Source organism: Corticium candelabrum, chromosome 10, assembly GCF_963422355.1.
Source record: "Corticium candelabrum chromosome 10, ooCorCand1.1, whole genome shotgun sequence".
Classification (NCBI taxonomy): Eukaryota; Metazoa; Porifera; class Homoscleromorpha; order Homosclerophorida; family Plakinidae; genus Corticium; species Corticium candelabrum.
In genome coordinates this window covers 4,173,161-4,195,910 of record NC_085094.1, presented here as the reverse complement: position 1 = coordinate 4,195,910, position 22,750 = coordinate 4,173,161, and the positions used below count along the sequence as shown (strand labels likewise).

The 22,750-nt window shown below is 41.0% G+C and overlaps 2 protein-coding genes across 2 annotated transcripts; both read right to left on the bottom strand.

Moving 5' to 3' along the window:
* Window positions 1-36: 36 nt before the first annotated feature.
* LOC134185603 (cytoplasmic dynein 2 light intermediate chain 1-like) lies at window positions 37-6,981 on the bottom strand. Its single transcript, XM_062653429.1, has 17 exons — window positions 6,943-6,981; window positions 6,826-6,887; window positions 6,702-6,751; window positions 6,065-6,099; window positions 5,920-5,992; window positions 5,761-5,849; window positions 4,085-4,163; window positions 3,975-4,027; window positions 3,371-3,425; window positions 3,167-3,235; window positions 3,020-3,097; window positions 2,890-2,969; window positions 1,614-1,684; window positions 1,493-1,538; window positions 1,382-1,433; window positions 280-369; window positions 37-230 (listed from the first exon to the last, which is right to left on the bottom strand). The coding sequence occupies exons 1-17, from the start codon at window positions 6,951-6,953 to the stop codon at window positions 150-152; spliced, it is 1,074 nt and encodes a 357-aa protein (XP_062509413.1). The 5' UTR covers window positions 6,954-6,981; the 3' UTR covers window positions 37-149.
* A 129-nt stretch (window positions 6,982-7,110) lies between these two features.
* On the bottom strand, window positions 7,111-21,166 carry LOC134185176 (transportin-1-like). The gene is made up of 26 exons (XM_062652956.1): window positions 21,026-21,166; window positions 20,863-20,938; window positions 20,515-20,771; window positions 18,206-18,339; window positions 15,374-15,455; window positions 15,074-15,196; window positions 14,877-14,995; window positions 13,745-13,805; window positions 13,286-13,390; window positions 12,874-12,925; window positions 12,507-12,659; window positions 12,368-12,441; window positions 12,207-12,305; window positions 12,090-12,142; window positions 11,926-12,022; window positions 11,794-11,868; window positions 9,824-9,910; window positions 9,659-9,766; window positions 9,449-9,607; window positions 9,132-9,219; window positions 8,973-9,071; window positions 8,821-8,916; window positions 8,537-8,712; window positions 8,366-8,440; window positions 8,108-8,251; window positions 7,111-7,930 (listed from the first exon to the last, which is right to left on the bottom strand). The coding sequence occupies exons 1-25, from the start codon at window positions 21,122-21,124 to the stop codon at window positions 8,144-8,146; spliced, it is 2,655 nt and encodes an 884-aa protein (XP_062508940.1). The 5' UTR covers window positions 21,125-21,166; the 3' UTR covers window positions 7,111-7,930; window positions 8,108-8,143.
* Window positions 21,167-22,750: the final 1,584 nt, after the last annotated feature.

Here is a 22,750-nt window from a genome sequence, read left to right as displayed (position 1 = left end):
CATGGTTTGTCAAACATTCCAAGCAACACACACTACTTCTCTTACACGTCATTAAATTTTTAAGACTTATCTAGTAAATTTGTACACCAGTTGTAACAAGCAACTCAAGATTTTTCAAGCAATAAAGTTAGTCAAGCAATGCACTCTAGCTATGTCACAATTCCAGCACTTTTGAGCCGAGCTGCTTCCCTGGCCTTTCTCTCCGCCACACGACGATATCGCTCCAGCTCCTAATCACACACAATCAGCAACTTTCAATTAGTCACCAATTGTGCTCACTTCGTTCTTCTGAGCTCTCATAGCATCGACTGCTGGCTCCTTAAACTGTGGATCTTTCGATGGATCTTCTAGCTTCTGCGGCTTAGCCATCTAAATCAGCAATGCAGATAATTAGACTGAATTTAGTACCAGCCAACATCAACTTTTATTCAACTCAGAAAAAAGGTATCACAACTTAAGTGAGTGAGTGATTCTATTTACCCACGGAAATACTGTTTAGTCAAAGACTGGTCTACGACAGTACCCTGCAACATCCAACAGACACAACACCTAATACATATTACAAACAGCAGCAACAGCAAATGTTTACGCATTAAAGTTGACTTTATTCGTTTAATTTAAACGAGTCAAGAGACTTGACTCTTATCACACACTCCATGGCAATCTGTCCCATAGCTGACATCAGTGCTCTCTTTAATTAAAAGTTGCTTCTTGGTGACGAACAAAAGAGTCTTAAGCGTTTCTTGTTGACCATTTACATAAACTATATCAACTGCAGAAAGCATCTTTCAGGTAGAATGGACAGCTGTCATGGATGCATCTGTAAGTCATTTATACCGACCTGGAAGGAAGTCAGTCTGTCCTCAAGCCTCGGTAGGTTAGGGATGCAAACAACTCAGTACATAGGTCTTGCTCAACAAGGAGCATTTGTGATGATTCTATCAGCATAACCCTCAACAAGCTTTAACTCTTTGAAAACAGACTTCGGAGACAGTCATGTTCTAGCGTCTTAATCCACTTCGTCTACAAACGTCTGTACTAGGTCTATTGGTCGACTAAAGCTACATCCCATGTCTACGCCATGTTCAACGGTCTTGCTTTGATGTAGTCTTACTCTGTAAGTCTCTTCTACATGTTGTGAAACTACAGAGTTATTCCTTTATTTCTTTGTATGTATGACATATAATGCACATAATGTATTACAGTAGCTCTGAAGCAGTGCACGATGCTCAGTTGACTGTACAGAGTAGACTCGTACCCAGTGCTCTCCTCGTGAGAGTGTAACCCACCACGTGGTCGAGCACGTGAATATGTGGGTGTGTGAGGACTGGGTACGAGTCCATGTGCAGAGGGTAAGAAGCAACAACATGGTCTTGTTTACCTCTTGAGGAAAAAATCCTGTGTATGACTGCTTCCACAATTCATACGGATTTCTAAACATCGACAAAAGCATAAGTACAGAGCAGTTGTGTGCAAATGCACTTGCACAGACTTTGCACTGATATGACTTATATCACCACTGGGTAGAAGAGGTGCTCCTTTGCAGAGTAATGATACAAAATGGTTGGTCAAAGACAAAAGTAACAACGACATACAACTAAACAACATCTTACCAATTGATCCTAAAGAATCACTGCCAGCTGGAACTAAAAGTGGTTTGCTTGGATCCACTTGAATAAAACGACTGGAAACAAACATTAAATAGAATTTACAGATTACATACAGTAGTAGGTGAACAAGTAGAGAGGCTGATGTCATTCAATCACAAGCCAATATTATCTAGTGGATATAGGGCTTAATCTACGTGTCCAAGGAATGCAAGAGTGGCAAGAAAGCAGTCACATATACAACTGACTCCATACAAAACACTAATAGACGTCACCAAACAATCGTTGATCAGTACATGTATCTATAAAATGCCTGTTACAACTTGTACCCACCTTTCTTACTTTGAACTAAATATCATTACATTATGAAATGTATCTAATCGTTTTTGTATACATGCATGTGCAGCAGCAGAAGCTGGAGTTTTGGAGTAGGACCGCAATCATGAAGACATGGTGAAGGCTACTGGAAGTTTATTTGAATCACTCATTGAGACTCTTGGTTTATGGCATCCTCACAGCATGCGCGTGTTGAAGATAATAGCATTGAAGACGCCATTTCATCGTTGTCAAACTGTTAGTAGAACGATACTGTTTCTTTATGAACAGCTTTCTGTCAAGCTTTGGCTCTTTAATGCTAGACTAATTTTAGAACGTTTAGCACTACATAGTAGAGACACAGTTGTTGGAAATAGTTAAATGTTCATGCATAGGCATGCATTAGGCATGCCATCAAAATATAATATATTTATATATATATATATACTTTTTTAATTCAATATTTTATTCTTTCAAAATGTGTCCTTACAGGACATATATCAGTATGACAGTTCAAGGCCGTACCCAGCTTCATAATTCAGGAGGCAGCCTTGGAATCCCAAACTTAGAGAGGGGATTTGTTTCACCACAACATGAAGTCCGGAGCAAGTCAATCATGTTCGAACTTTGAAAGCGACCCACGTATAAACAATGTGCATTAAACTGTTACAATCATAAGGTATGTCCTACAACTGGCAAATTTGCACTATTGTTCACATAAGGTGATACACACTCACATCTATTACTGGACGAATTTTTACTTAAACCTTGGTTTTTGTATAGTGCCATGCCCCTAATGTCAGAGGAGGCGGTTGCCTCCTCTGCCTCATGCCTGGACGGCCCTGCAGTTGGTCTAAAGACGTTTTGTATTATAAGACATTGAAAGCAATGTAAAACCATTTACAATAATTCTGTACAAATCATTCTTACCATACAATCAACGTTACACATTACTTGTGGAACAAACCTTGGTGATGTTCCAAAAACTAGACTCGATATCAAACCATTGCAACGACTAACCAACGCACTTGACTTGACACTGCAAAACTATATCACAAGTGGCTAAATGAGTGATAACAAATTTTAGAACGGCTTACCTGCAAAGTAGCACCATTTGTGTGTGCAATGAACCGCAGCAATTTACAAATCACTTTCCGTTTCTCAGAGTCAAAGTCCTGATGCCAACAAATAGACACTTCATACAATAGAAACCGAACATGCGTGCAATCGTCAATTTTAATAACCTGTACAATGTCATACTTTGTACCCAATATAACCAATGGAATTGGAAACAAATCCAGAAGATCTCGATCCTCACAAAACAAGAAAAATACATATCAGTTATACAACAAAACTAAAATTAGTTATTGGCGATACACCAGTTAATTCTAACAGTAGCGCACTGCCATCATGCAATGTCAAGATTATGGTCACTTCACTTCACATACAGGATGGTCTTCTCCATATTTCTTCCAAGCTGCTTTCTTCATCTTGTCAACAACCCTTTAATAACAAACGTTGCCATTCAAAATTTGTCATCGTGACATCAAATAGATATAATAAGGCTACTGTCAGTGTATACTGTAAACCAAGAAATTTCAATGGCAATTTATTTTCGGTAATTTCGGTTATGGACTCTCTATGAAGTACCTAAATTAAATATCTACCTAAAGTTTGTGACAGTTGTCAGCCTTCTATGAGCCAACAGCAATGTCCGTGAACATGGCAAATATTTCAATTATTACTGAACTAGGTAGCTCACACTTTCTATTGTGTTGCAAAACTGCATAAATGTAGTTCTAGTGTACTGTGCAGCCAGCCAGACGTCTCGTGTTTCCAAGAAGCTTCACCAAAAATTGATCGCTGCCACAATTGAATTTTCAAGAGGTACCAAAAATTTTTATGCCACCAAAAATCTCTTAGTTTAGAGTAATTCTATACTAAATGCACTAAGTGTCGATCAATGGTGTATTAAATTTTGTACTTATCTCACAAATGAAAGGACACGATAGATACAGACTAACAACGATCGACATTGCACAATCGAATCACCTGGCATCTTTAGTAGACAAGTGAGCTAAGGTTTTCTTCACTCTGGTTCGTAGCTAACAGTATACTGTAACTTCACTTTGAGCAGCACAACACAGCAAAAAAAGCACTACCTCTTTTAGCAAAGTTTCCAATGTCAGAAATAGCTCGTGTGGCCTTGAGAGATCCACAACGATAGCTAATGAGATAGTTCTACATAAGCACAGACGCTGATTATAGAACAAGAAATCATTAATACAACTATTGAACAAATGCCAATGCCAAGCAAGCTTATATAAAAAAGCACTGACCAGCCAGATACAAATATCTACATAAACAAATAATAACATACAAATTAAGTCTCTAATGCTGGATAAATGGTGCCATACAAAATTTACAAAGATATTGTAAAATCGAGGTAATAGCCCCAGAAACCCATTACAGTGATGTGATAAAATACAACATTCCTTAATTGTGTCAATACAAGAGACGCTAAAATTCTGACAAACTAAAGTAATAGATTACAAAAACAATTTCTAAATACATTTATAACAAAACCAAATGCTTTCACAATGTTTTTAAATAACGCATGGGCAAAGAGAAGTAAGACAAACAAATAGATATTGAAACCAAGAGTAGAAAGATCGAGACAGACAAACCAGTGAAACATTGACAAACAGACAAATAGACAGAGACAGACAAACAAACAAATAAACAAACAGATACACAAAAAGGAACACGTCGAACCTCACTAATACCGGCTTTACACTAGACGACTTGACTCAAGCCAAACTGGCACGTGCTAATTTGGCCGCGTGTAAACAATGTTGGCTCGAGCTAAGTGCATTTAGCCCATGCTAAATTAGTCTGAGCTAAACCATAGGGCCAGGCTCGAGCTAATTAACCACGTGTTACATATTTTCGTGTTACTGGGCAACAATACATATAGTATATTTCCCTCTGCATATTCCTGTATTTCTCATCCCGTATTCGCAACCTTGAAGACTTTGATGAACATGTCAATGAATCTGTTAGAAAGGTTTCGTGCCGGAATCAACAAATAAGATTAGAAGCAAAACAGTAATGTCTTCTTCATGCGCTTGCGCAAAGCATGCCAAATGCACCACCACACCCAGTTAGCCCAGATAGTCTAAACACGCCACCAATCATGCCAAATTAGCATGGGCCAGGCTTGAGCCAATTTGGCTCGAGTCAAATCGTCTAGTGTAAAGCCGGTATAATCCAAACCTCGCTAATCCAAACCTCACTAATCTGAATCCTCGTTAATCCAAATTACCTTTGTCACCCTGCCTTGTGTACCAAGATCCTATTGGGCAGCCTTATCCGGGTTGCGGTTACCTAGTTTTCAGTAAATGCGCATATCTGACTATTTTAAATCCTAACTGTCACATTATTTAGAAGTCTGTAGTTGTCGCAGCGGTGTCTTTTACCACAAACTTGACATATGTGTAGAGAAACGTAAATACACCAGTCGTCTAAGTGTCCGAGGCAAGGTCTGGACCTCCAAGGCCACACTTTGGCATTTTTGGTAATCCGAACAACTTCACTACTCCGAACAGAGTTTGGCACAAGGCTCTTTAGATTAGCAAGGTTTGACTGTATACAATTATCAGTCATTAAAATATATAACAAAGTAGTATAGCTAATTCAACAAGTAAGCAAGTACTAATCGATGAAGCAAGCACTTTGTTATAACACTCCTACATTCCCTTGGCATTACACACAACATGCGTTGAACCACACATACATGTAAGATCAACACAACAAACATTAATATTACATACAATACCTAATAGTATTCTCGTTGATTGGAGAATCCAAAAGTTTGGTCAACGAAGTACCACCTCCAAGTTCCCAAATATGAGCAATATTCTTACCCTGTAAATGTTCAGCAACACTTTGTAGACGTCATAAAAGCTGTTGTCATGTATTGCATAGGCCTACTAACCATGCTTGATCCACGAGCTTGTTTTCGTCCATATGTGTACTCAAGAGCAACTGTAGGTTTGGGCGGTTCTTCCCTATCAATATAGACATGAGACACAACGCTGAGTTAGAGCTACGTGTGGATAACGAGAGCACTCGACTAGTACCGTTCCAAAAATCTTAGTATGATGGTCGTTTTGCCCTGAAAACAAATACAAGCCACAAATGTACGCCAAATTAATTTGAAGCATGCACTTGCATATCAGTGATATAATGAACACGCCTACGAAAAGACTATACATGATGCAATAGATACAAACACACTGACTGAGAGCAGCTAGTTTAAATAACGTTTTAATTAATTCAAAAAACTTAAATTTATTCTTTATATAAATTGTCCTAAAACAAGATTCAATAAAAACGACTTATTAAAACACTGTATCCCTGCCTCTGTCTGTACTGAAGGATCTAACATTTCAAGTCTTGATGTTTCCCTTGCATATACTCATACAGTCAATATGTAATGAATTAGCAAAGCAACACAGCAAGAAAGATTGAACAAACTCCTAGCAATATTATATTTCACAACACTGATATTAACCAGACAGACAAACATGTAGACAAACAGAAAAAGATGGCCAGACAGACAGACAGACAGACGGGCAGACAGACAGACGGGCAGACAGAGAGACGGACAGGCAGACAGACAGACGGGCAGACAGAGAGACGGACAGGCAGACAGACAGACAGACGAACGGACAGATGACAACGTGGAGATACAATTAATTTAACATGTACACTTACCGCATTCTTGTTTCCAACAAAAATGATTGAAGTTTCAGTCGCTTTGTCTCCTGACAATATTGTGTAAAATTACGATTTGTTAGTCAGTCGACACTCAATCACCTTGCAACCCTATTCTGCCAACCTTCTCTTTCTTTCTCCAAGCGATCTCTCTCTTCAATGGCCAGGCTCCAAATGCTTTTATCGCTACATTTCAAATTCAATATGTCTCCTAGCATTTCGTAATTATAGACTCTGTTACCTTCTGGACATGCCTAGGCACAACGTTACTGCGGAGACTTTGTGTCCCGGATAACTAACTGGCACAGGAGAGGGTCTGGCTACGCGAGACTAGCGCACGCTCTGACCATCTATCTATATGGGGGTGTACAGTCACTCACTTTTAACTATATAATCCGGTAGCCGTCACTGCAGTATAAACCAATAATTATTCAGCACACTGACAGCGCGCTCCTTACAAATGCGACACAACTCTAGATAAAACATTACCAGGACCGAATGACATTGATATCGTAAAAAAAGCCAAGCCAAGCCAAATGAAAATAAAACAATCTGGGAGTACACTAACATCTGCTACAAACGACCATCCGTAAATAAACTCTGAACAGTTACCCTACTAATTAAAACGAACAGAAGTAACGTCTATTCCATGCATGTCACACAACAGCAGAACTCTATCACAATATGCACCTACAGTTGACGAACGCCAAGAAACCGAACTGCTGACTGAACGAAGGATAACACTCGCTTGGCTCACAGAACACAAGCACTCCACGCCACATAATGGAGAGACACAATTTCGACAGCAAACCTCTTCTCACACACCACTGATGCGTACAAGACAATCTGATAACCATTTAAATGTTGAAGACGCACGCTCACACTGATGCAATCACGCTTCGCACATCATCCAGCTAGCACACAGACGCCCTCCAAAGCATATAGATACGGGTATATGACAATGACACTTGCACACACCAATAACAGTCGAGGATGCAACGAGAGATGAACAGCTGACACTGATAAACACCACCACCTGTTGCTGCCATGCTTGACTAGGACAGATTGGACGAGACAACACAGCCGACTATTGTGACAGACGCTGACTGACATGATCACGGCTGCTGATCCCCGTAAAAGTCCCACCCACGCCTGAAACGCCAGACTTCATCCCAATGAAATGCGCGGCAATCACGATTCCAGAATAAGTGAAACGCAACAAAATAATGCTAATAGAGAAGAGACTTGATTAATAAATCATACTCCGTGACTGCATCACATGCACACACACACACGCACACACACACACACACACACACACACGCGCGCGCGCACACACACACACACACACACACACACACACACCGGTATTATTATCTTTGATTGTAGATGCATGCATGTCTCACCTAGTGACCTATTCCCTGCCCTCCCTTTCATTCTTATCACACACCATACTGAGACGTCAACGTTTCTCGTAACAGTGGAGGAAACTGATCAGAGAAACACTTCCAGTTGTCTTCACCAACTTGATTCTTGAACCCATGCAAAATCTGTAACAAGAAAAAAGGAAAACCAATTACAATGTGCTGTTTTAGATGCAGGCACTATGTCATTGTGTGTGAAATGACAAAAATTGAGAAGACATGCCGTGCACTACTACAAACCTTGAAAAACATTTCTTTTAGATCTTGCTTGGGTTCTACCCATGATGCCACGGCATCGCAGAAAAATATGAAGTCCTGCACATACACAAACACATTGACAAACGCAAATGTCTCACCACACACACACACACACACACACACACACACACACACACACACACACACACACACCTGGACCACTCCGCTAGGATTGACAACAATCATGGCACAGACACCACGAAACGCAGAATCCTTCTCTTCATTATCTCTGATGTTCCTCAGTGACGTACACCACGGCCTGATAAACTGTTGGAGATGCTGTGCTACTTCATTCGGACACACCAGACCAAGCCGTCCAATAGTGATCGCTACAAAACATACACTCAACTTACTTACCATCACATCCTTGCAAGCATAAATAGCAACAACTACAACAGCTCAAGTCTCATGCTACACTGACTCAAACAATCACTGACCCGTGTTCTCCAGCAGAGTCTTGGGTGTATTTTGTCGGTTAATGATGGCAACCAAGTGAGGAATTACAATCGAAATGTATTGAGTCATGTCCTCACCTTTATACACAAACAACTAATGTATTTTGCACGCATTAGTTACAAATGATACTCACGCATTTGAATGGCGACTTCGCCAATTGCCCACGTTGCATTGTTGCACACTGAAATGAACTCTGGGTTGAGATTCCGCGCTAACACGGGCACAAACCGATCTAGTAGACAAAGTGTGAGAAAGCAATAGTTGTCTGACATGCTTCATATTACTGTTATACCTGCTACTGGTTTGACATGAGGAAAGCAGGCCTTCGTTAAGTCACCAAGTAGAGCAAATGAGCTCTGCCTAACTTCTGCCATGGGATCCTTGCATACATAAACAAAAGCTATGTTGGTGCACATACAAGTGTGTGTGTGTGTGTGTGTGTGTGTGTGTGTGTGTGTGTGTGTGTGTGTGTGTGTGTGTGTGTGTGTGTGTGTGTGTTATGTCACTGTGTGTGTGTGTGTGTGTGTGCGCGCGTGTGTGTTGTGTCACTGTGTGTGTGCGTGTGTGTGCACGCACACACACGTGATACTCAACCATCATCAAACTTACCTGAACACAACGATAGAGAAGTTCCAGAATATTGCTCTCCGTTACCAAGCTCTCGATGGCACCCTCTAACCCTTCAGCTAATCCACTAAGCAAATCAAGAGCTACAATCATGAAGTCCTTCTCTGGAGGATCATAATGGTCTGGGTTGCTCACAGATACCTAGCACATCAACATAAGAATTCCACCACAAACCAATAAACAATAACTTACAATCGATTGAGTAAGGTTCTTCTCAACCAAGCTGACACAACGACGAAACACAGGAGTTGCATAAGGCAAAAACCCACCCTGAAGAGCAGTTGCTACTGATGATAAACACTAGAACACACACACAAAATTTAAAACAATGCAAGATAGCTTTGCTATTAGAACAACCTCTAGGAGAGGAAAGAGATCTTTGTCTTCATCTTGCAGGTTATTCCATTTCTCGATTAACGGTGGCATCAATAGCTCAATATATTCCTAAACAACAATCGTATACAATATCTACCACATTGACACACTTTCACAGCATGGTGGTAAAACAAGAGTTCACGACAAAAACAGCAACAATCCATTCTGGTACCCTAAACTAGCCCAACAGCTTAAAGTGTGGTACACACAGATTCATAGCAAAGGATCGGGCCCCACCAGTTTTGGAAAATCAGACTTTCAAGAGCAGGCGATTAGAGTAACTTCCGGTTTAGGTATATAGACGATTAAATATATTATTTATTGATATATTTATTTGGAGTATCTGTAGTATGCGACAGGCTTAGCTACATACTATAGCTACTGGAATTACTGTACATCTAAGTTACATGCGAGTATGAACGGCCTCGAACTCCAGTCTTCCTTTGTCACAAGACGCATTTCGCATGTTAGTGTGTGTTAAACCATGCCCTCTAACAAGCGTTAGACCCAACCACACCAAATGTGCTTGCTACGCCCCTGATCCAGTTAAACAGTGATGTAGCTTCAGATTTCAGATATCGACTGCACAAGCACGTACTGAGTATTAGTTTTGTGCATGTCTGCTGATGGCAACGATTGGCTAGACAGCACCCAGCTGTTATAATATACATACATACATACATATATATATATATATATATATATATATATATATATATATATATATATATATATAATTTCATAGAAAACAAATTTCAGTACAGTCGGTTTGAAACAAGACGTAGAAGGAACAGGGAAAAAAGGTGAAGGACCAACACCAGTTGAAAGCTCAAGAGCAGATTTAGAGTGACACAAACAGTCAAAATGTCTTTGCTTCAAACATTGTTGTCAATCCTAGTACACCACTGTGCAATGAAACGTTTGCAGTTTTACTGCACATACACTGTATCTCGCACGTCGAGTTTCTGTTGCTGATTCAAAGTGTACGACAGCTGTGCCAAGACAGATGTCTCCTTCCAAAACCAATTTTCAAGCATACGTCCATCAAAGATACAGTCCACATATTTCTTACATCGCTGGCAGTCTCAGTGTTCTGCCCAGGATTCTTGGAGTGGTGGCCAGGTATCAGCTGCATTAAAGGATGTGGTTAATTTCTATTTTAGAAGTAGACAACTCCCGGACAATCAAGCGATGTCACAAACAGACAAGAAAGTGCCAAACAGAATGTATCACACTGTTGATGGTCTATGATCTAAAAGAGTAGATTAGGAAAGCTGCAACTTCTGTTAACAGTCGGGGAACTATGTTGCCCAGTCTCACGTCTATACTATATCGTAGTATGGCATGGTTAGATGTCTGCCGTCCATGTGTGAGCTGCAGGTTTCAAACAGCCAGTGCTCCAGTCTAGCAACAAACCCTGACGACAACTATGACTGACTCTGTCACAGTACCTAGGATATTGCCTTGCTCATCGCTGACATGCAGACTGCTGTGTTGGATCTCACTACCATGTTAGTGCCCTGGGTGATAGATATAATCGTATAATAGATCGTATCATAGCAGAGACTGTCGCCATGTCACGGTGTGAACAAAGTGCCCACCTTTCAATACACTGCTCTGCCTCACCTTCCATTGCTCAATAGCTTGGAGCAAGTAAAACACTACCTAAATATATTGGTGGTAGGAACATGAGGAGTGATGGCCAATGTTTGTCAAGTGGTAATCAGGCACGACCACCTCCAACCACCGTGGGCAGAACCCTGAGTATGCAGGTCATAGAGCAAGTTGCCAACAAATGTTGCTACAAGTCCATAATTACAAACGATAATTCACGGATAAACCATAAACAATCGGCAATTCCCAGTTTGTGACACAAACATTTCTCATCAATACACACAAGCACAAGCACAAACACAAAGACATAAAAACCAACATACAACAATGATCCTTACTGGTTGGTTAAGATGATTTCCAACTGAGTCAGCCAGAGTGCCGATCGCATCGTATAAGATCAATAGATTCTTGTGCTACAAACGCATACAAGTAACATTGTTGATTCACAGCCAGCCGACAACAGCTCACACCTGGTACTTCTTGAAAGCAAAGACAAGTGTCTGCAAGATATACGAAAGATAGGGAACCAACTCAGTGCAAGCTTCCTCCTCCAAAGTGGCAAATGCACTGCTCACAAAATTGAGTACCAAATGTAACACACATGATCAAGTCCATACAATGCATTCCAACGAACCTGCACGCCGCTTCCTGGACTCTCTTGTTGCTGTCCAGTATTCTCTTCAGCAACTAACAAACACCCACCAGTGTAACACGTGTCATACTGGCATCATAGACATATGATTGTATGTACCTCCTCCATTAGTTTCTGCAAGTATAACTCGTGTGGTTGACTAACTATCCAGTGAGAGTATCGACTCAGTGTCCAACAAGTGATGGAACGAATAAGAGCCTATCGTAACAGAAGCGAGACGTAATGCAGATACGTTTACAGTACAATGGATGTTTACAGACTCGTTTCTCGGCTAATGATGCAATCAAGAAAGGAATCAGTTCCTGCAGATGAGGCACAATCCCAGTGTAACAACCTACAAATACAACGTATGCAACATAAGCATACTCATAGTTCATATACAGTGTGTAGGTAAGTAACCTTCTGCTACGGCTCCTAGCACAAGGATTCCTGACTCTTTCGCTATCCAGTCAGGATCAAAAAGAATCTCTTTCAGAATGGGGAGGAGTGTTGGCAACATGTCATCACGGAACACACTGGCTAGCATGTCAAGAGCAGCGGCTGAACACTTCCCTGCAACCAACGTAAATGATGACAAATCACAAGCACAACAAATCAATAAAATAATAATCGCTTTGTTGTACAAAATCAGAACTGATTTTACTGATAGTTTTACTGTATTCGCAAATGGCTGCAAATAAAGCACGAATGGTTATTGTGAAAGACCACAAAAGATGTGTGTTAAGTACATCACGGTTGCTAATACATGTAATGTTGTACTACTTACTCAGGTTCCAATCTGACAAGACATCCGTGTCATCATCATCGTCGAAGTCTTCCTACACAACAAGATAAACAACTTCTCATCCAACTGAATAAATACCATCTGAGCTACAGATATTGAGGTCAGCAGTTATAGTTGTACTCAAATCAATCACAGCAGTCATGTCATTAGCTGTATGGAGAGAGTTGTGACTCTCTTCTGCTGTATCAACTAAATTTACAGAACATAGATTCATGCCCACTTCCACACACGTGCACCCCCACCAAGCACACACGCACACAACACACACACAACACACACACACACACACACACACACACACACACACACACACACACACACACACACACACACACACACACACTGTCTAAAGCTACAGTAGTCGTTCCAATCATAGCATGATAGCCACTGTTACTTCTTGTTCCTTTTCAATGTGTGGATGTAGATGCGTCTTCGGCTTGTGGAACCTTGGTTTCATATCTTCTGGCCTATCAGGAACCGTTTCATCCTCAACCTCCGCCTAAATAAAGACAACAAATAGCAAAAGAAACACAACACAGTCACAGACTAACTACATACACAGACAACCCTGTCTGACATCTACACACATGTACCAAAACCAATTTGGGCGTGTCCATTGTACCTTTTAGAGTGCATCTATGCAAAAATACCAAAACATACACATGCATGCCACCAGAGTCCATTGATGCACACAACTACCAATTCAGTACACGCATTCGTAAGCACAATATGTACACCCGTGTCTTATGTGAAGGTGCCTTTAGAAGCATCACAATGCACAATACATGTAAAGCCACATGACCATGCTATGCACATACGAACAAACATTGCATATAAAATACAATTGGCTTACCTTCATCAGAACGATATCAAGTTCTGAGTATCGCATTCCACGCACCAAAACCGGTACCAGCCTTCAATACACAAGAAGATGCATGACTAATACTCTCATCATATAACATAACACATCAACATTATATTAATACAACAATGTGCCATGAGACACTGGTAACTAAACTACATTATCTAGAAGCTCAGTCACAAAGCATTAACTCATGGCAAACTAATGTCGTCCACGTGCGAAACACAACACTCACCGCATCTTGTAAGACACTAATGTGTGTGCATTAGAATGGACTTTCACAACACAACTCATATCAGTTGACTCGATTATTACATATACAACAATAAGCGACAACTCTGGAAAGGATATGGCTGAGTCCTTATTACAACACGAATCTTACTCCAATCTACCTATCACCGCAGTAGTCACACGCTGACACCATCAGTGACGGCTACTACATTAAAGTCAGTTTACTACTTATTTTCATCGACAAAGAGTTTGCTAACATTCTGAAGAAGCCAGAGAGTTGTAGAACCAATATAAACGTGGCATGCTACCTAACAGTAAGTCTTCCAGACCAGTTTACATCCAAGACCTGGATGAGGTCCTCATATCATTGCCGGCTTCAATGACAAAAAACTTCAAATGAGAGAACATTGTAAAACAAACCAACTGACATCTCAGCATTCACTTTAGTAATAAACTTTTTATGTACACTAGCAAATTTTCAATGGCACATGTTTGCACCACAATTCCAGATAACAAATTATTCTCACCTAGTCTACATAATTAAATACGTTCTATACTTCACAATGATGTTGAAGTATAAGGGTATAGTGGTTAATCATCTGTTCGTGATGATGTGGTGCTGCTGTATTGTGTACTGATGGTTGGTTGGTTAGTTGCCAGTTTGTGTGAGTAGAGAGGTGAGCATTACTGCTTGCCTGACTGTGTGTCGATTTGTTCGTGTGTGTGTGTGTGTGTGTGTGTGTGTGTGTGTGTGTGTGTGTGTGTGTGTGTGTCTGTGTCTCGGTGGCAATATAAAGAGCATGTTGAACATCATCACCTCACATAGAACACAACAATGTGTGGTGCTAAAGAAATGTATAAACTTGTATTTAACCAATAGGAAACAACTTACGATGGCAGATGAGGGGCAAGGACCTCCTTGCAAACCGGCATCTCAGCAATAGTCAGCCAGAACTCACACGCCTCCAAGGAAACGTGTTCATCGGTATCCTGAGTTCTCAACAGCATGTACTACACACAAAACAGCACATACAATCATTGCCTTAGAAACGTGTAAGATACAAACTAATGAGTATGGGTAATACAGACCTCAACGATGTTGTGGATGTGTGGCATGAGCACATCCACTCGAACTTCGAGTAACATGACCACCGCCCGACAGACGTTCTTTCGAACCTCGGCATCTTCGTCTCCCGACAGAGCAAACAGATTCTACACAACGACAACCAAGTTACTCAAAGCACAAACACATGACATCGTATACACCATAGTAATGAAAGAAGATTCAGAACATTTTACACGTCGAAACAATCGCAGTGGAGGCCAAGCAGGTTGTCCATGCTTACACGTTACATCAACCTTACAACTTTACAATGAGTAACTCGTTACCTCAATGAAAGAAGTAATGTGAACCATTAATGCTTGCGTTCTGGTGATGATGAACTGGTTGACGCACGCAATCGCATGTGATCTAGAAGGACAACACAATCTCACCTTAACACACAGAACTAAACATGTAACCACATGCACATAGCAAGTGCTGTAGTATCGCCATACTGACAATCGTACAATAACCGAATACCGTATTACAACGCATAAGACAGCATGTGCCTACATGTGAAATCAAGCTCTTTCAGGAATTGGGCAAATTAATACAAATAGAAGCATATTCGCCTCTAAGTGAACAACTGAAATTCGTCTGATTGAGTGTTGCATTGACTAGAGTTATGTTCAGACTATTAAACCTACCACTCTAAGCAGATTTTTGTCTAAGAACTGTATAATCGCTACGTGATCATGTCTCCGTCAGTAACGTCGGTCTTGGAGTCCCCGATGTCGCTGTCATCGTCAATGTCATCGTCGTCATTATCGTTGAAGCGCTGAAGCTGCGCTCTTTTCAGATATGGAAACCTTCTCTAGAAGCTGACATAATCGAAAGTGTACATAACAAAGATGTTTCTTGTTGCTGACAGACAGCAATCAGTATTCTGCCCAGGAGTGGTGGTTAGGCTATAAGGGGCATGGTTTATTTCTGACAAGAAAGCGCCAAACAGAATGTATCGCACTGCTTATGGTCTATGAGATCCGAAAGAGCAGACTATTAAAGAAAGCTGCAACTTCTGTCAAACATCGAGGAACTATGTTGCCTAGTCTGACGTTTTATGCTATGGCATGGTAGACGTCTGTGTAAGGACAAAAGTGTTAGAAGTTGATATTAACGACTTTTGAGGTCGCGAGCCCTGGAGACGAGTTGCAGTAGATTTTCAATAGACTATAAAGTAGACATGAAAGGTAAATGGAAGCGGCATCGAGTGTTTCACGTGAACATGCTAAGGGCATGGCATAGCCCTACAGGAACAAACATAATGGACGTCTTGAAAGCCATTGTTGAAGATGAGGAAGACCTACCCGAGACTCCTACTAGTGACAGAGGACCAACTCACATAGTAGTAGACAAACACCTCTCTGCCAAGCAACGTAGCAAGTTGAAGGATATCCTAGATAGATATTCAGCGGTCTTCAGCGATCTACCTGGTCATGCAAGTGTTGTAGAACACTGAATTGACACTGGGTCTGCTAGACCAGAGCAGCAGAAACCCTATCATAAGCCCCGGTCTCAAGAGAGAGTGGTCGAGAAGGAACTCCAAAGGATGGTCAATCTGGATATTATTCAAGAGTCTCAGAGTGACTGGTCTTTGCCTGTAATTTTGGTGCCGAAACGAGATGGCTCTAGAGAATTGAAATTGTCCAAATTTGATGTCTACCCTATGCCTAGGATTGTGATGTCATTGACCAGCTAGGACCAGCGAGATACATATTCACACTGGATTTCACAAGAGGATATTGGCAGATGCCTGTGAGTGAAGATTCGATAGAGAAGACAGCGTTTGTCACCTCCAGTGGACTGTACGAATTCAAGAGGATGCTGTTTGAACTGCATTGTGCCCCCGCAACATTCCAAAGGCTGGTAAACAAGGTGTTGAAAGGCTGTCAGAGTTTTGCACTAGCATATCTGGATGACACCGTCATATTTAGTGCTACATGGGAAGAACACTTGTTGCACCTGGAACAGGTCCTCACACGCTTGTCAAGAGCGGGTCTGACTGCCAAACCAGAGAAGTGCCAACTTGGGGCATAGCAGGTTGTTTACCTGGGTTATGTGGTAGGAGGGGGTCAGGTTAGACCAACTGAAGACAAAGTGCAGGCGATTAAAGATAGTACAAGGCCCTTCACTAAGAAGAATGTGCAGAGCTTCTTGGGTCTCACGGGGTACTACCGAAAGTTCATACCTAATTATGCTGACATTGCAGCTCCTCTACCAGATTTAATAAAGAAGAGGCAATCAACATCGGAGGTCATGTAGAATGATGAAAGTGAGAAGGCATTCCAAAAACTAAAAGTAGCCCTCTGCACTTACCCTGTTCTGGCAAACCCAGCCTATGACCAACGATTTGTGTTACGCACTGATGCTTCAGAAAGAGGAATTAGAGCCGAATCACTGCAATATGTGGATGGGCAACAACGTAATATAATGTTTCTAAAGCAGAAAGCTACAACCAAGACAACGCAACTATTCTACCATCGAAAAAGAGTGTCTGGCGATAGTCTGGGCGATCAAGAATACCCATATTTATGTCTATGGGAGAGAGTTTGACCTACAGACGGACCATACACCCTTGACAAGGCTGCACCGCATGAGGGAAAGAAAACAAAGGTTGGCAAGATGGAGTTTAGTGTTGCAGCAGTACCAGTTCTGGGTTACTCACATTCCTGGGAAAGAGAATCAGTGTGCAGATTGGCTGTCCAGAAGAGACTAAACTATCGTTGCATTTGCTTACTATAAACTCCACGATAACGTGCAGTTTCTTAAGAGGGGAGGTACGTAAGGACAGAAAGTGTTAGAAGTTGATATTAACAAGTTTTTTCAAGGTCGTGAGCGTGGGAGACATGTGTTGCAGTAGACTTTCAATAGATCGTTTGAGAATTGCAATGTCTCGTGACAGTCTGCCATCCATTGGGGGGCAAGTAAGCCGCTATCTAAACTACATCAGTCGTGGTCGGAACATGTGGAGTAATGGTCGGTGTTTGTTGAGTGATGGTTGTGCCCGACCACCTCCGACCACCGTGGGCAGAACCTTGAGCAATCGACGATATCACACCCATAAAGTTTGCTACAGCGTACATATCTGACTATAGAATTCCAACACTCATCCAAGTTACCTGATCTTTGCACTCGCATGCTTGAAAAAAGCCAAGAACTTGGGAATAAGTGTGTTCAGAGGTCTATTGAGAGCATCGCTATCGAGCTGATCTGCAGAGTCCTCACATATCTTCTGCAATGCTCCAAATGCTCCCTACAAACAGAAACAACACATTATAGACAACACAATTTTAGCAACCAGATACTCAAGCTGTCAACAAAACATACATAAAATCTTAAAAACATATGAACCATCATCTCTAGTCTCTGTGCAAGGGTGTCCGCAAGATTTTTGTAAGGAACAGCAGAAATTGCTATGACCACGTCCACGCAATTTGTTGGTCACGCCCATTTTGATTTTTACGGGTGCCGCCCCCAGGAAAGCTTTAATGCAGGTTTGCTTACACTCACATGCTACAGACTATTGTCATGGAATGCTCAGGCCTAAGGAACAGAGTGGTTTATTTTTAAAGAAAGTTTCTCTCTTTCTTAGTTCACTGTGCTTGACCACATGATAGCTATATCAACTTTAAGCCTCACAGCCCGTGGAAAATTTCCAGACCTCAAGAAGCTGAGAACCTAGTACATAGGATAGGACTAATTAATTAAGGGCCAGAATCTACAGACTCTTCCACATGTTACCATCAGATACTTAATAGTTCATACCATATGGCAGTCTTTGTCCTAATTGGTCTTATCTTCAAACCAAGCATCCCAGGAACTACTTGTTAGCCTTCCCACTTTACAAAATACAAATACAAGTCCATTGTCTTCATAGCTAATCACTGCCTACACAGCAGCAAAGCATGGGGGCTTGTACCAAGTGGAAGCCAAGGCATGGCGGAGCACCTTGCCTTTTGTATGCTGGGGACAACCCTGTTGTGCCTAACAAAAAAATGACGCCAACTTTCAATGATTGATGAACTGAGTCTATTTGGTAGAGAACATCTTGTATTCAAGTGGACACACACGCTTGTGTATAGTACAACCCCAATTAGATATTCTGATAATCCAGACAAATTTATTTTTGCTCGGAAAGCATGTGTCTTTCACATGTTTCCTACATGACATCGTTTCAACATGGAAACATGGAAACCTAATCCAAAATTGGAACCATACACAACTTTCTTACATCTAATCACATGTGTACCAGTAAACATGTTGAGTTGTTGTTGACCTATTATTGGTGTATATTAGTGTTCAAAATTTTATAGCAGACGAAGTCATAATCTTAACAACCTCACAAATTTTTTGGTCATCAACGAGTTCAGGACTTTTACATATATTTCATAGATATCAAATATGGTACTGATTGTTCTGGCAAGTAAACGATATCCCCGGACTTCAGAGATGTCACTCTCAGTCTGACCTGAGTAATTTCACTATTATACTCTATCGCATAAAAACAAAATTTATTGGGTCCACCGTAACTTAAGTGACTTTAATCGTCAAGATGGAAACCTTGCTGGAATAATTTTGGTCATCACGTGAACTCAGTTAGGCATCAAATGACAACTTGACGACCACTTTTTCAAACACTGATATTAATTAATTAAACATTTATTCACTTGACTGTCAATGTACGACTGAGCCTCAAGGAAGTCACCACCCCATCATTTCATTTATTTGGACTTTCGATTATCCTGACAATTTGGCTTCCACGGGAAGAGTCCGGGTAATTGGCATTATACTGTATGATAATCGACAAACATTTGTGCAAATTATTGATCCCAGTCAGCTTGTCATCACCTCCCTACCTGGACCATAGAGACTATTTATCCCAAGCATCAAAATGTCAGTGTTTACATGCCAATTATTCTGAACAAACACCTTGTCCACTTGCAGAGTCAATCAAAAGTCCATCCTAAGTTTGAATATAAAAAACCGGTAGAATGTTGTAACAGCTGTATCCTATCATCAGGGGTCACTTAAATACACTCAAATAAAAACGTAACTCAATAACTGCAGCAGCATCTACATTTGAGATAAACAGAGATATAAATATCCTAACAAAACCTCACTAAGAGCCAACAGAAAGAAATCTCAGTTTCTCTACATGTTCCTTCTTGTATTTGAGTGACTTCTGTAATGATTAGACACGTAAATTTGGTGCTAACGGTAGGAAACTGACGCTATCAAGACTGACTGCATTGAAACCATAAATCTCAGTCACAAAAAAATTAAACTATTATTCCTCAAAAGTTTCAAATTCAACATACTGACACCCAATACCATTGGCTTCCCACAGCATCTGTATACAACAACCTCCGCAATAGCAATTTCCGTACAGCATCAATCGCATATAACAACTACAAACCGCAAGGCGTACCTCACAAACAGTGTAGTCTCCACTGTCCAAGAGATGACAGAGAAGAGGAAGCAGGTCCGGCCAGCTGATGAGCTTTCCTTTCTGCACGATGGTCGTCACCAGAATACCAACGGTAGCTCTTATCAGTGGCGAAGGGTCGCCTATTGCAGAGAGGCATTCAGACTTCACATACCCCTTCACCTCTTCGGGAAAAGCCTGATAATACGACTTGACGTTGTTCTTCAGTATAAGACCCGACAGAGAACGTGTCGGCTCGTCTAGATAACAAACAGCAAAGCGTACAAAGCTATGTCAATATACCAGCTGCATGTGAGTGGCAACACATTCGGAGTGAAGCTCAAACTATACCTTCGCTCTTAAGTTTCGTCAGGACGTACACTAGGTAGTTGTTGAAGTCGGGATACTGGTTCAATGACTCTAATTTCTACAGGAAAGAAGTATATGGGTAGCAGGGAGTGTGACATGAGTGAATGAGAGCGGTTGGGGCCCTCATGCTCGACCGGCGTTCTACCTGCTGCACTGCTCGCTGGACTTCAGTAACCGGACTTTGACTTTCTTTGAGAAGTTGTAGAATCTGTGTCAATCCAGCCTCGTCGGGCTGCCACGCCATGCAAACAAGACGACGCAGCCACGCGCTGATACAGATGATACGGGACCTGCGTAAGTCACATGAATATCCCGTACGTTTGATGTTCATTCCAATGGTTCTCGAGCATCAGTTTGTGTCATAATACTATTACTCTGTGGTTCTGTTTTGCTCTTATAATCCCACGTTTGTCTGAGGGCTGATTAATTTGAATAAATCAAGCTATTACAATTTTCACTGAAACTCATCAGCCTGGCATTTCTTTGTAGTTATAGTATACGCTAAAAAACAGGATTTTGCTAACTCACGTGCTCGAAAAACTCTTATAACTGACTTCATTACTAGAGGAAAACAATTCTTAACTGTAGTCTTACAAGTAGATGATTGAAATCTTTCCTGAATAAAACATTCTGATTGATCAGACAGACTTGACTAAATGTTTTGTCTTGTCTTGTCTAAAGCTAAATTAATTAACTTCGGTTTCTCAAACTCTACGTAGTTGCTTAGCTTCTTGCTGTTTGGTATTAATTAGTTGACTATGCAAACAGAAACCTTTCGTCTGTTGTTGCATGCTTTAGGCTGTGGGCCATGCATGCAAGCAATCCGACTGCTGTACATCGATCCTTTGATATATCAAGACGTATGCTGTACTGCATGGGTAGCTTAGAGACTAGAAAAATAGTGTTTTATCTACATCCACAGATTCGTTCCATGCATTCAATCGAACAGACTGAGTGTGAGTTCTGATGTATGACTGAAGTTATACTCTTGGTATATTTTCTGTTCAAGATTTCAGAGACAAGCACAACCCTGTCCATCGATCCATGCATTGTCTGTCTGTCTGTCTATCTGTCTGTCAAAAATCATTTATTTCTTACACTAAACTATGATACAATTCTGCAAAGAACTACAGTAAGACATGGACAGCTAGACTAATGTTCATTGAAAAGCTAAAGTTACAGCAAACTAAAACACTTATACATAACTTAGTCTAATGAGGAAAAAATTGGGTGCTGAGAAAGTCGGGCCTCTCTGACCCATGCACCATATGCCATAACATGCTAAGCTTCTTGTATATAACTTGAGCATTACACTTCTGTAATTGTACAGAGAATGTTTTCCTCCAAAAGTCTAAAATTCTCAGCATTAGGTCTTCCTGATTCATCTGACGAAAAAGGTTGTAAGTTTCTGCAAAAGTTTCTTGCTTCTCCCCATGATCCAAAATGTTCTATTACCAGTGGGACAACGTTGACTACTGAGCCTCTAGGCAGCTTAATTGTGTTGTTCATACTTGGACATCTTTCTGGTTTCTCTTCAGTTTGCTGCAACCCGTTGCCTCAGTCGAGCTTGGGAAAACATTTGAGCTCCAAGGATGTGCCAATGAGATGTCAAGGTCAAGATTAGAACCCGACTCGACATCAAACATGATAATGTCAGGTCTACATTTGGAGTTAGTATACCTGTTTCTTGGCTCACGACAATGAATTCTTGGACTTTTAATTAAGGCACTCCAACCACACTCCAACAATAGACTCATGAGACCAAATAGGCTCCCCTGTCTTGCAGGTGAGTAGGTGGTATCCACTATCATCTAGTGGTGCATTGCAGTTACAGGCCTCTGACCAATCTGAAAGAGAAATGGGTAAACCG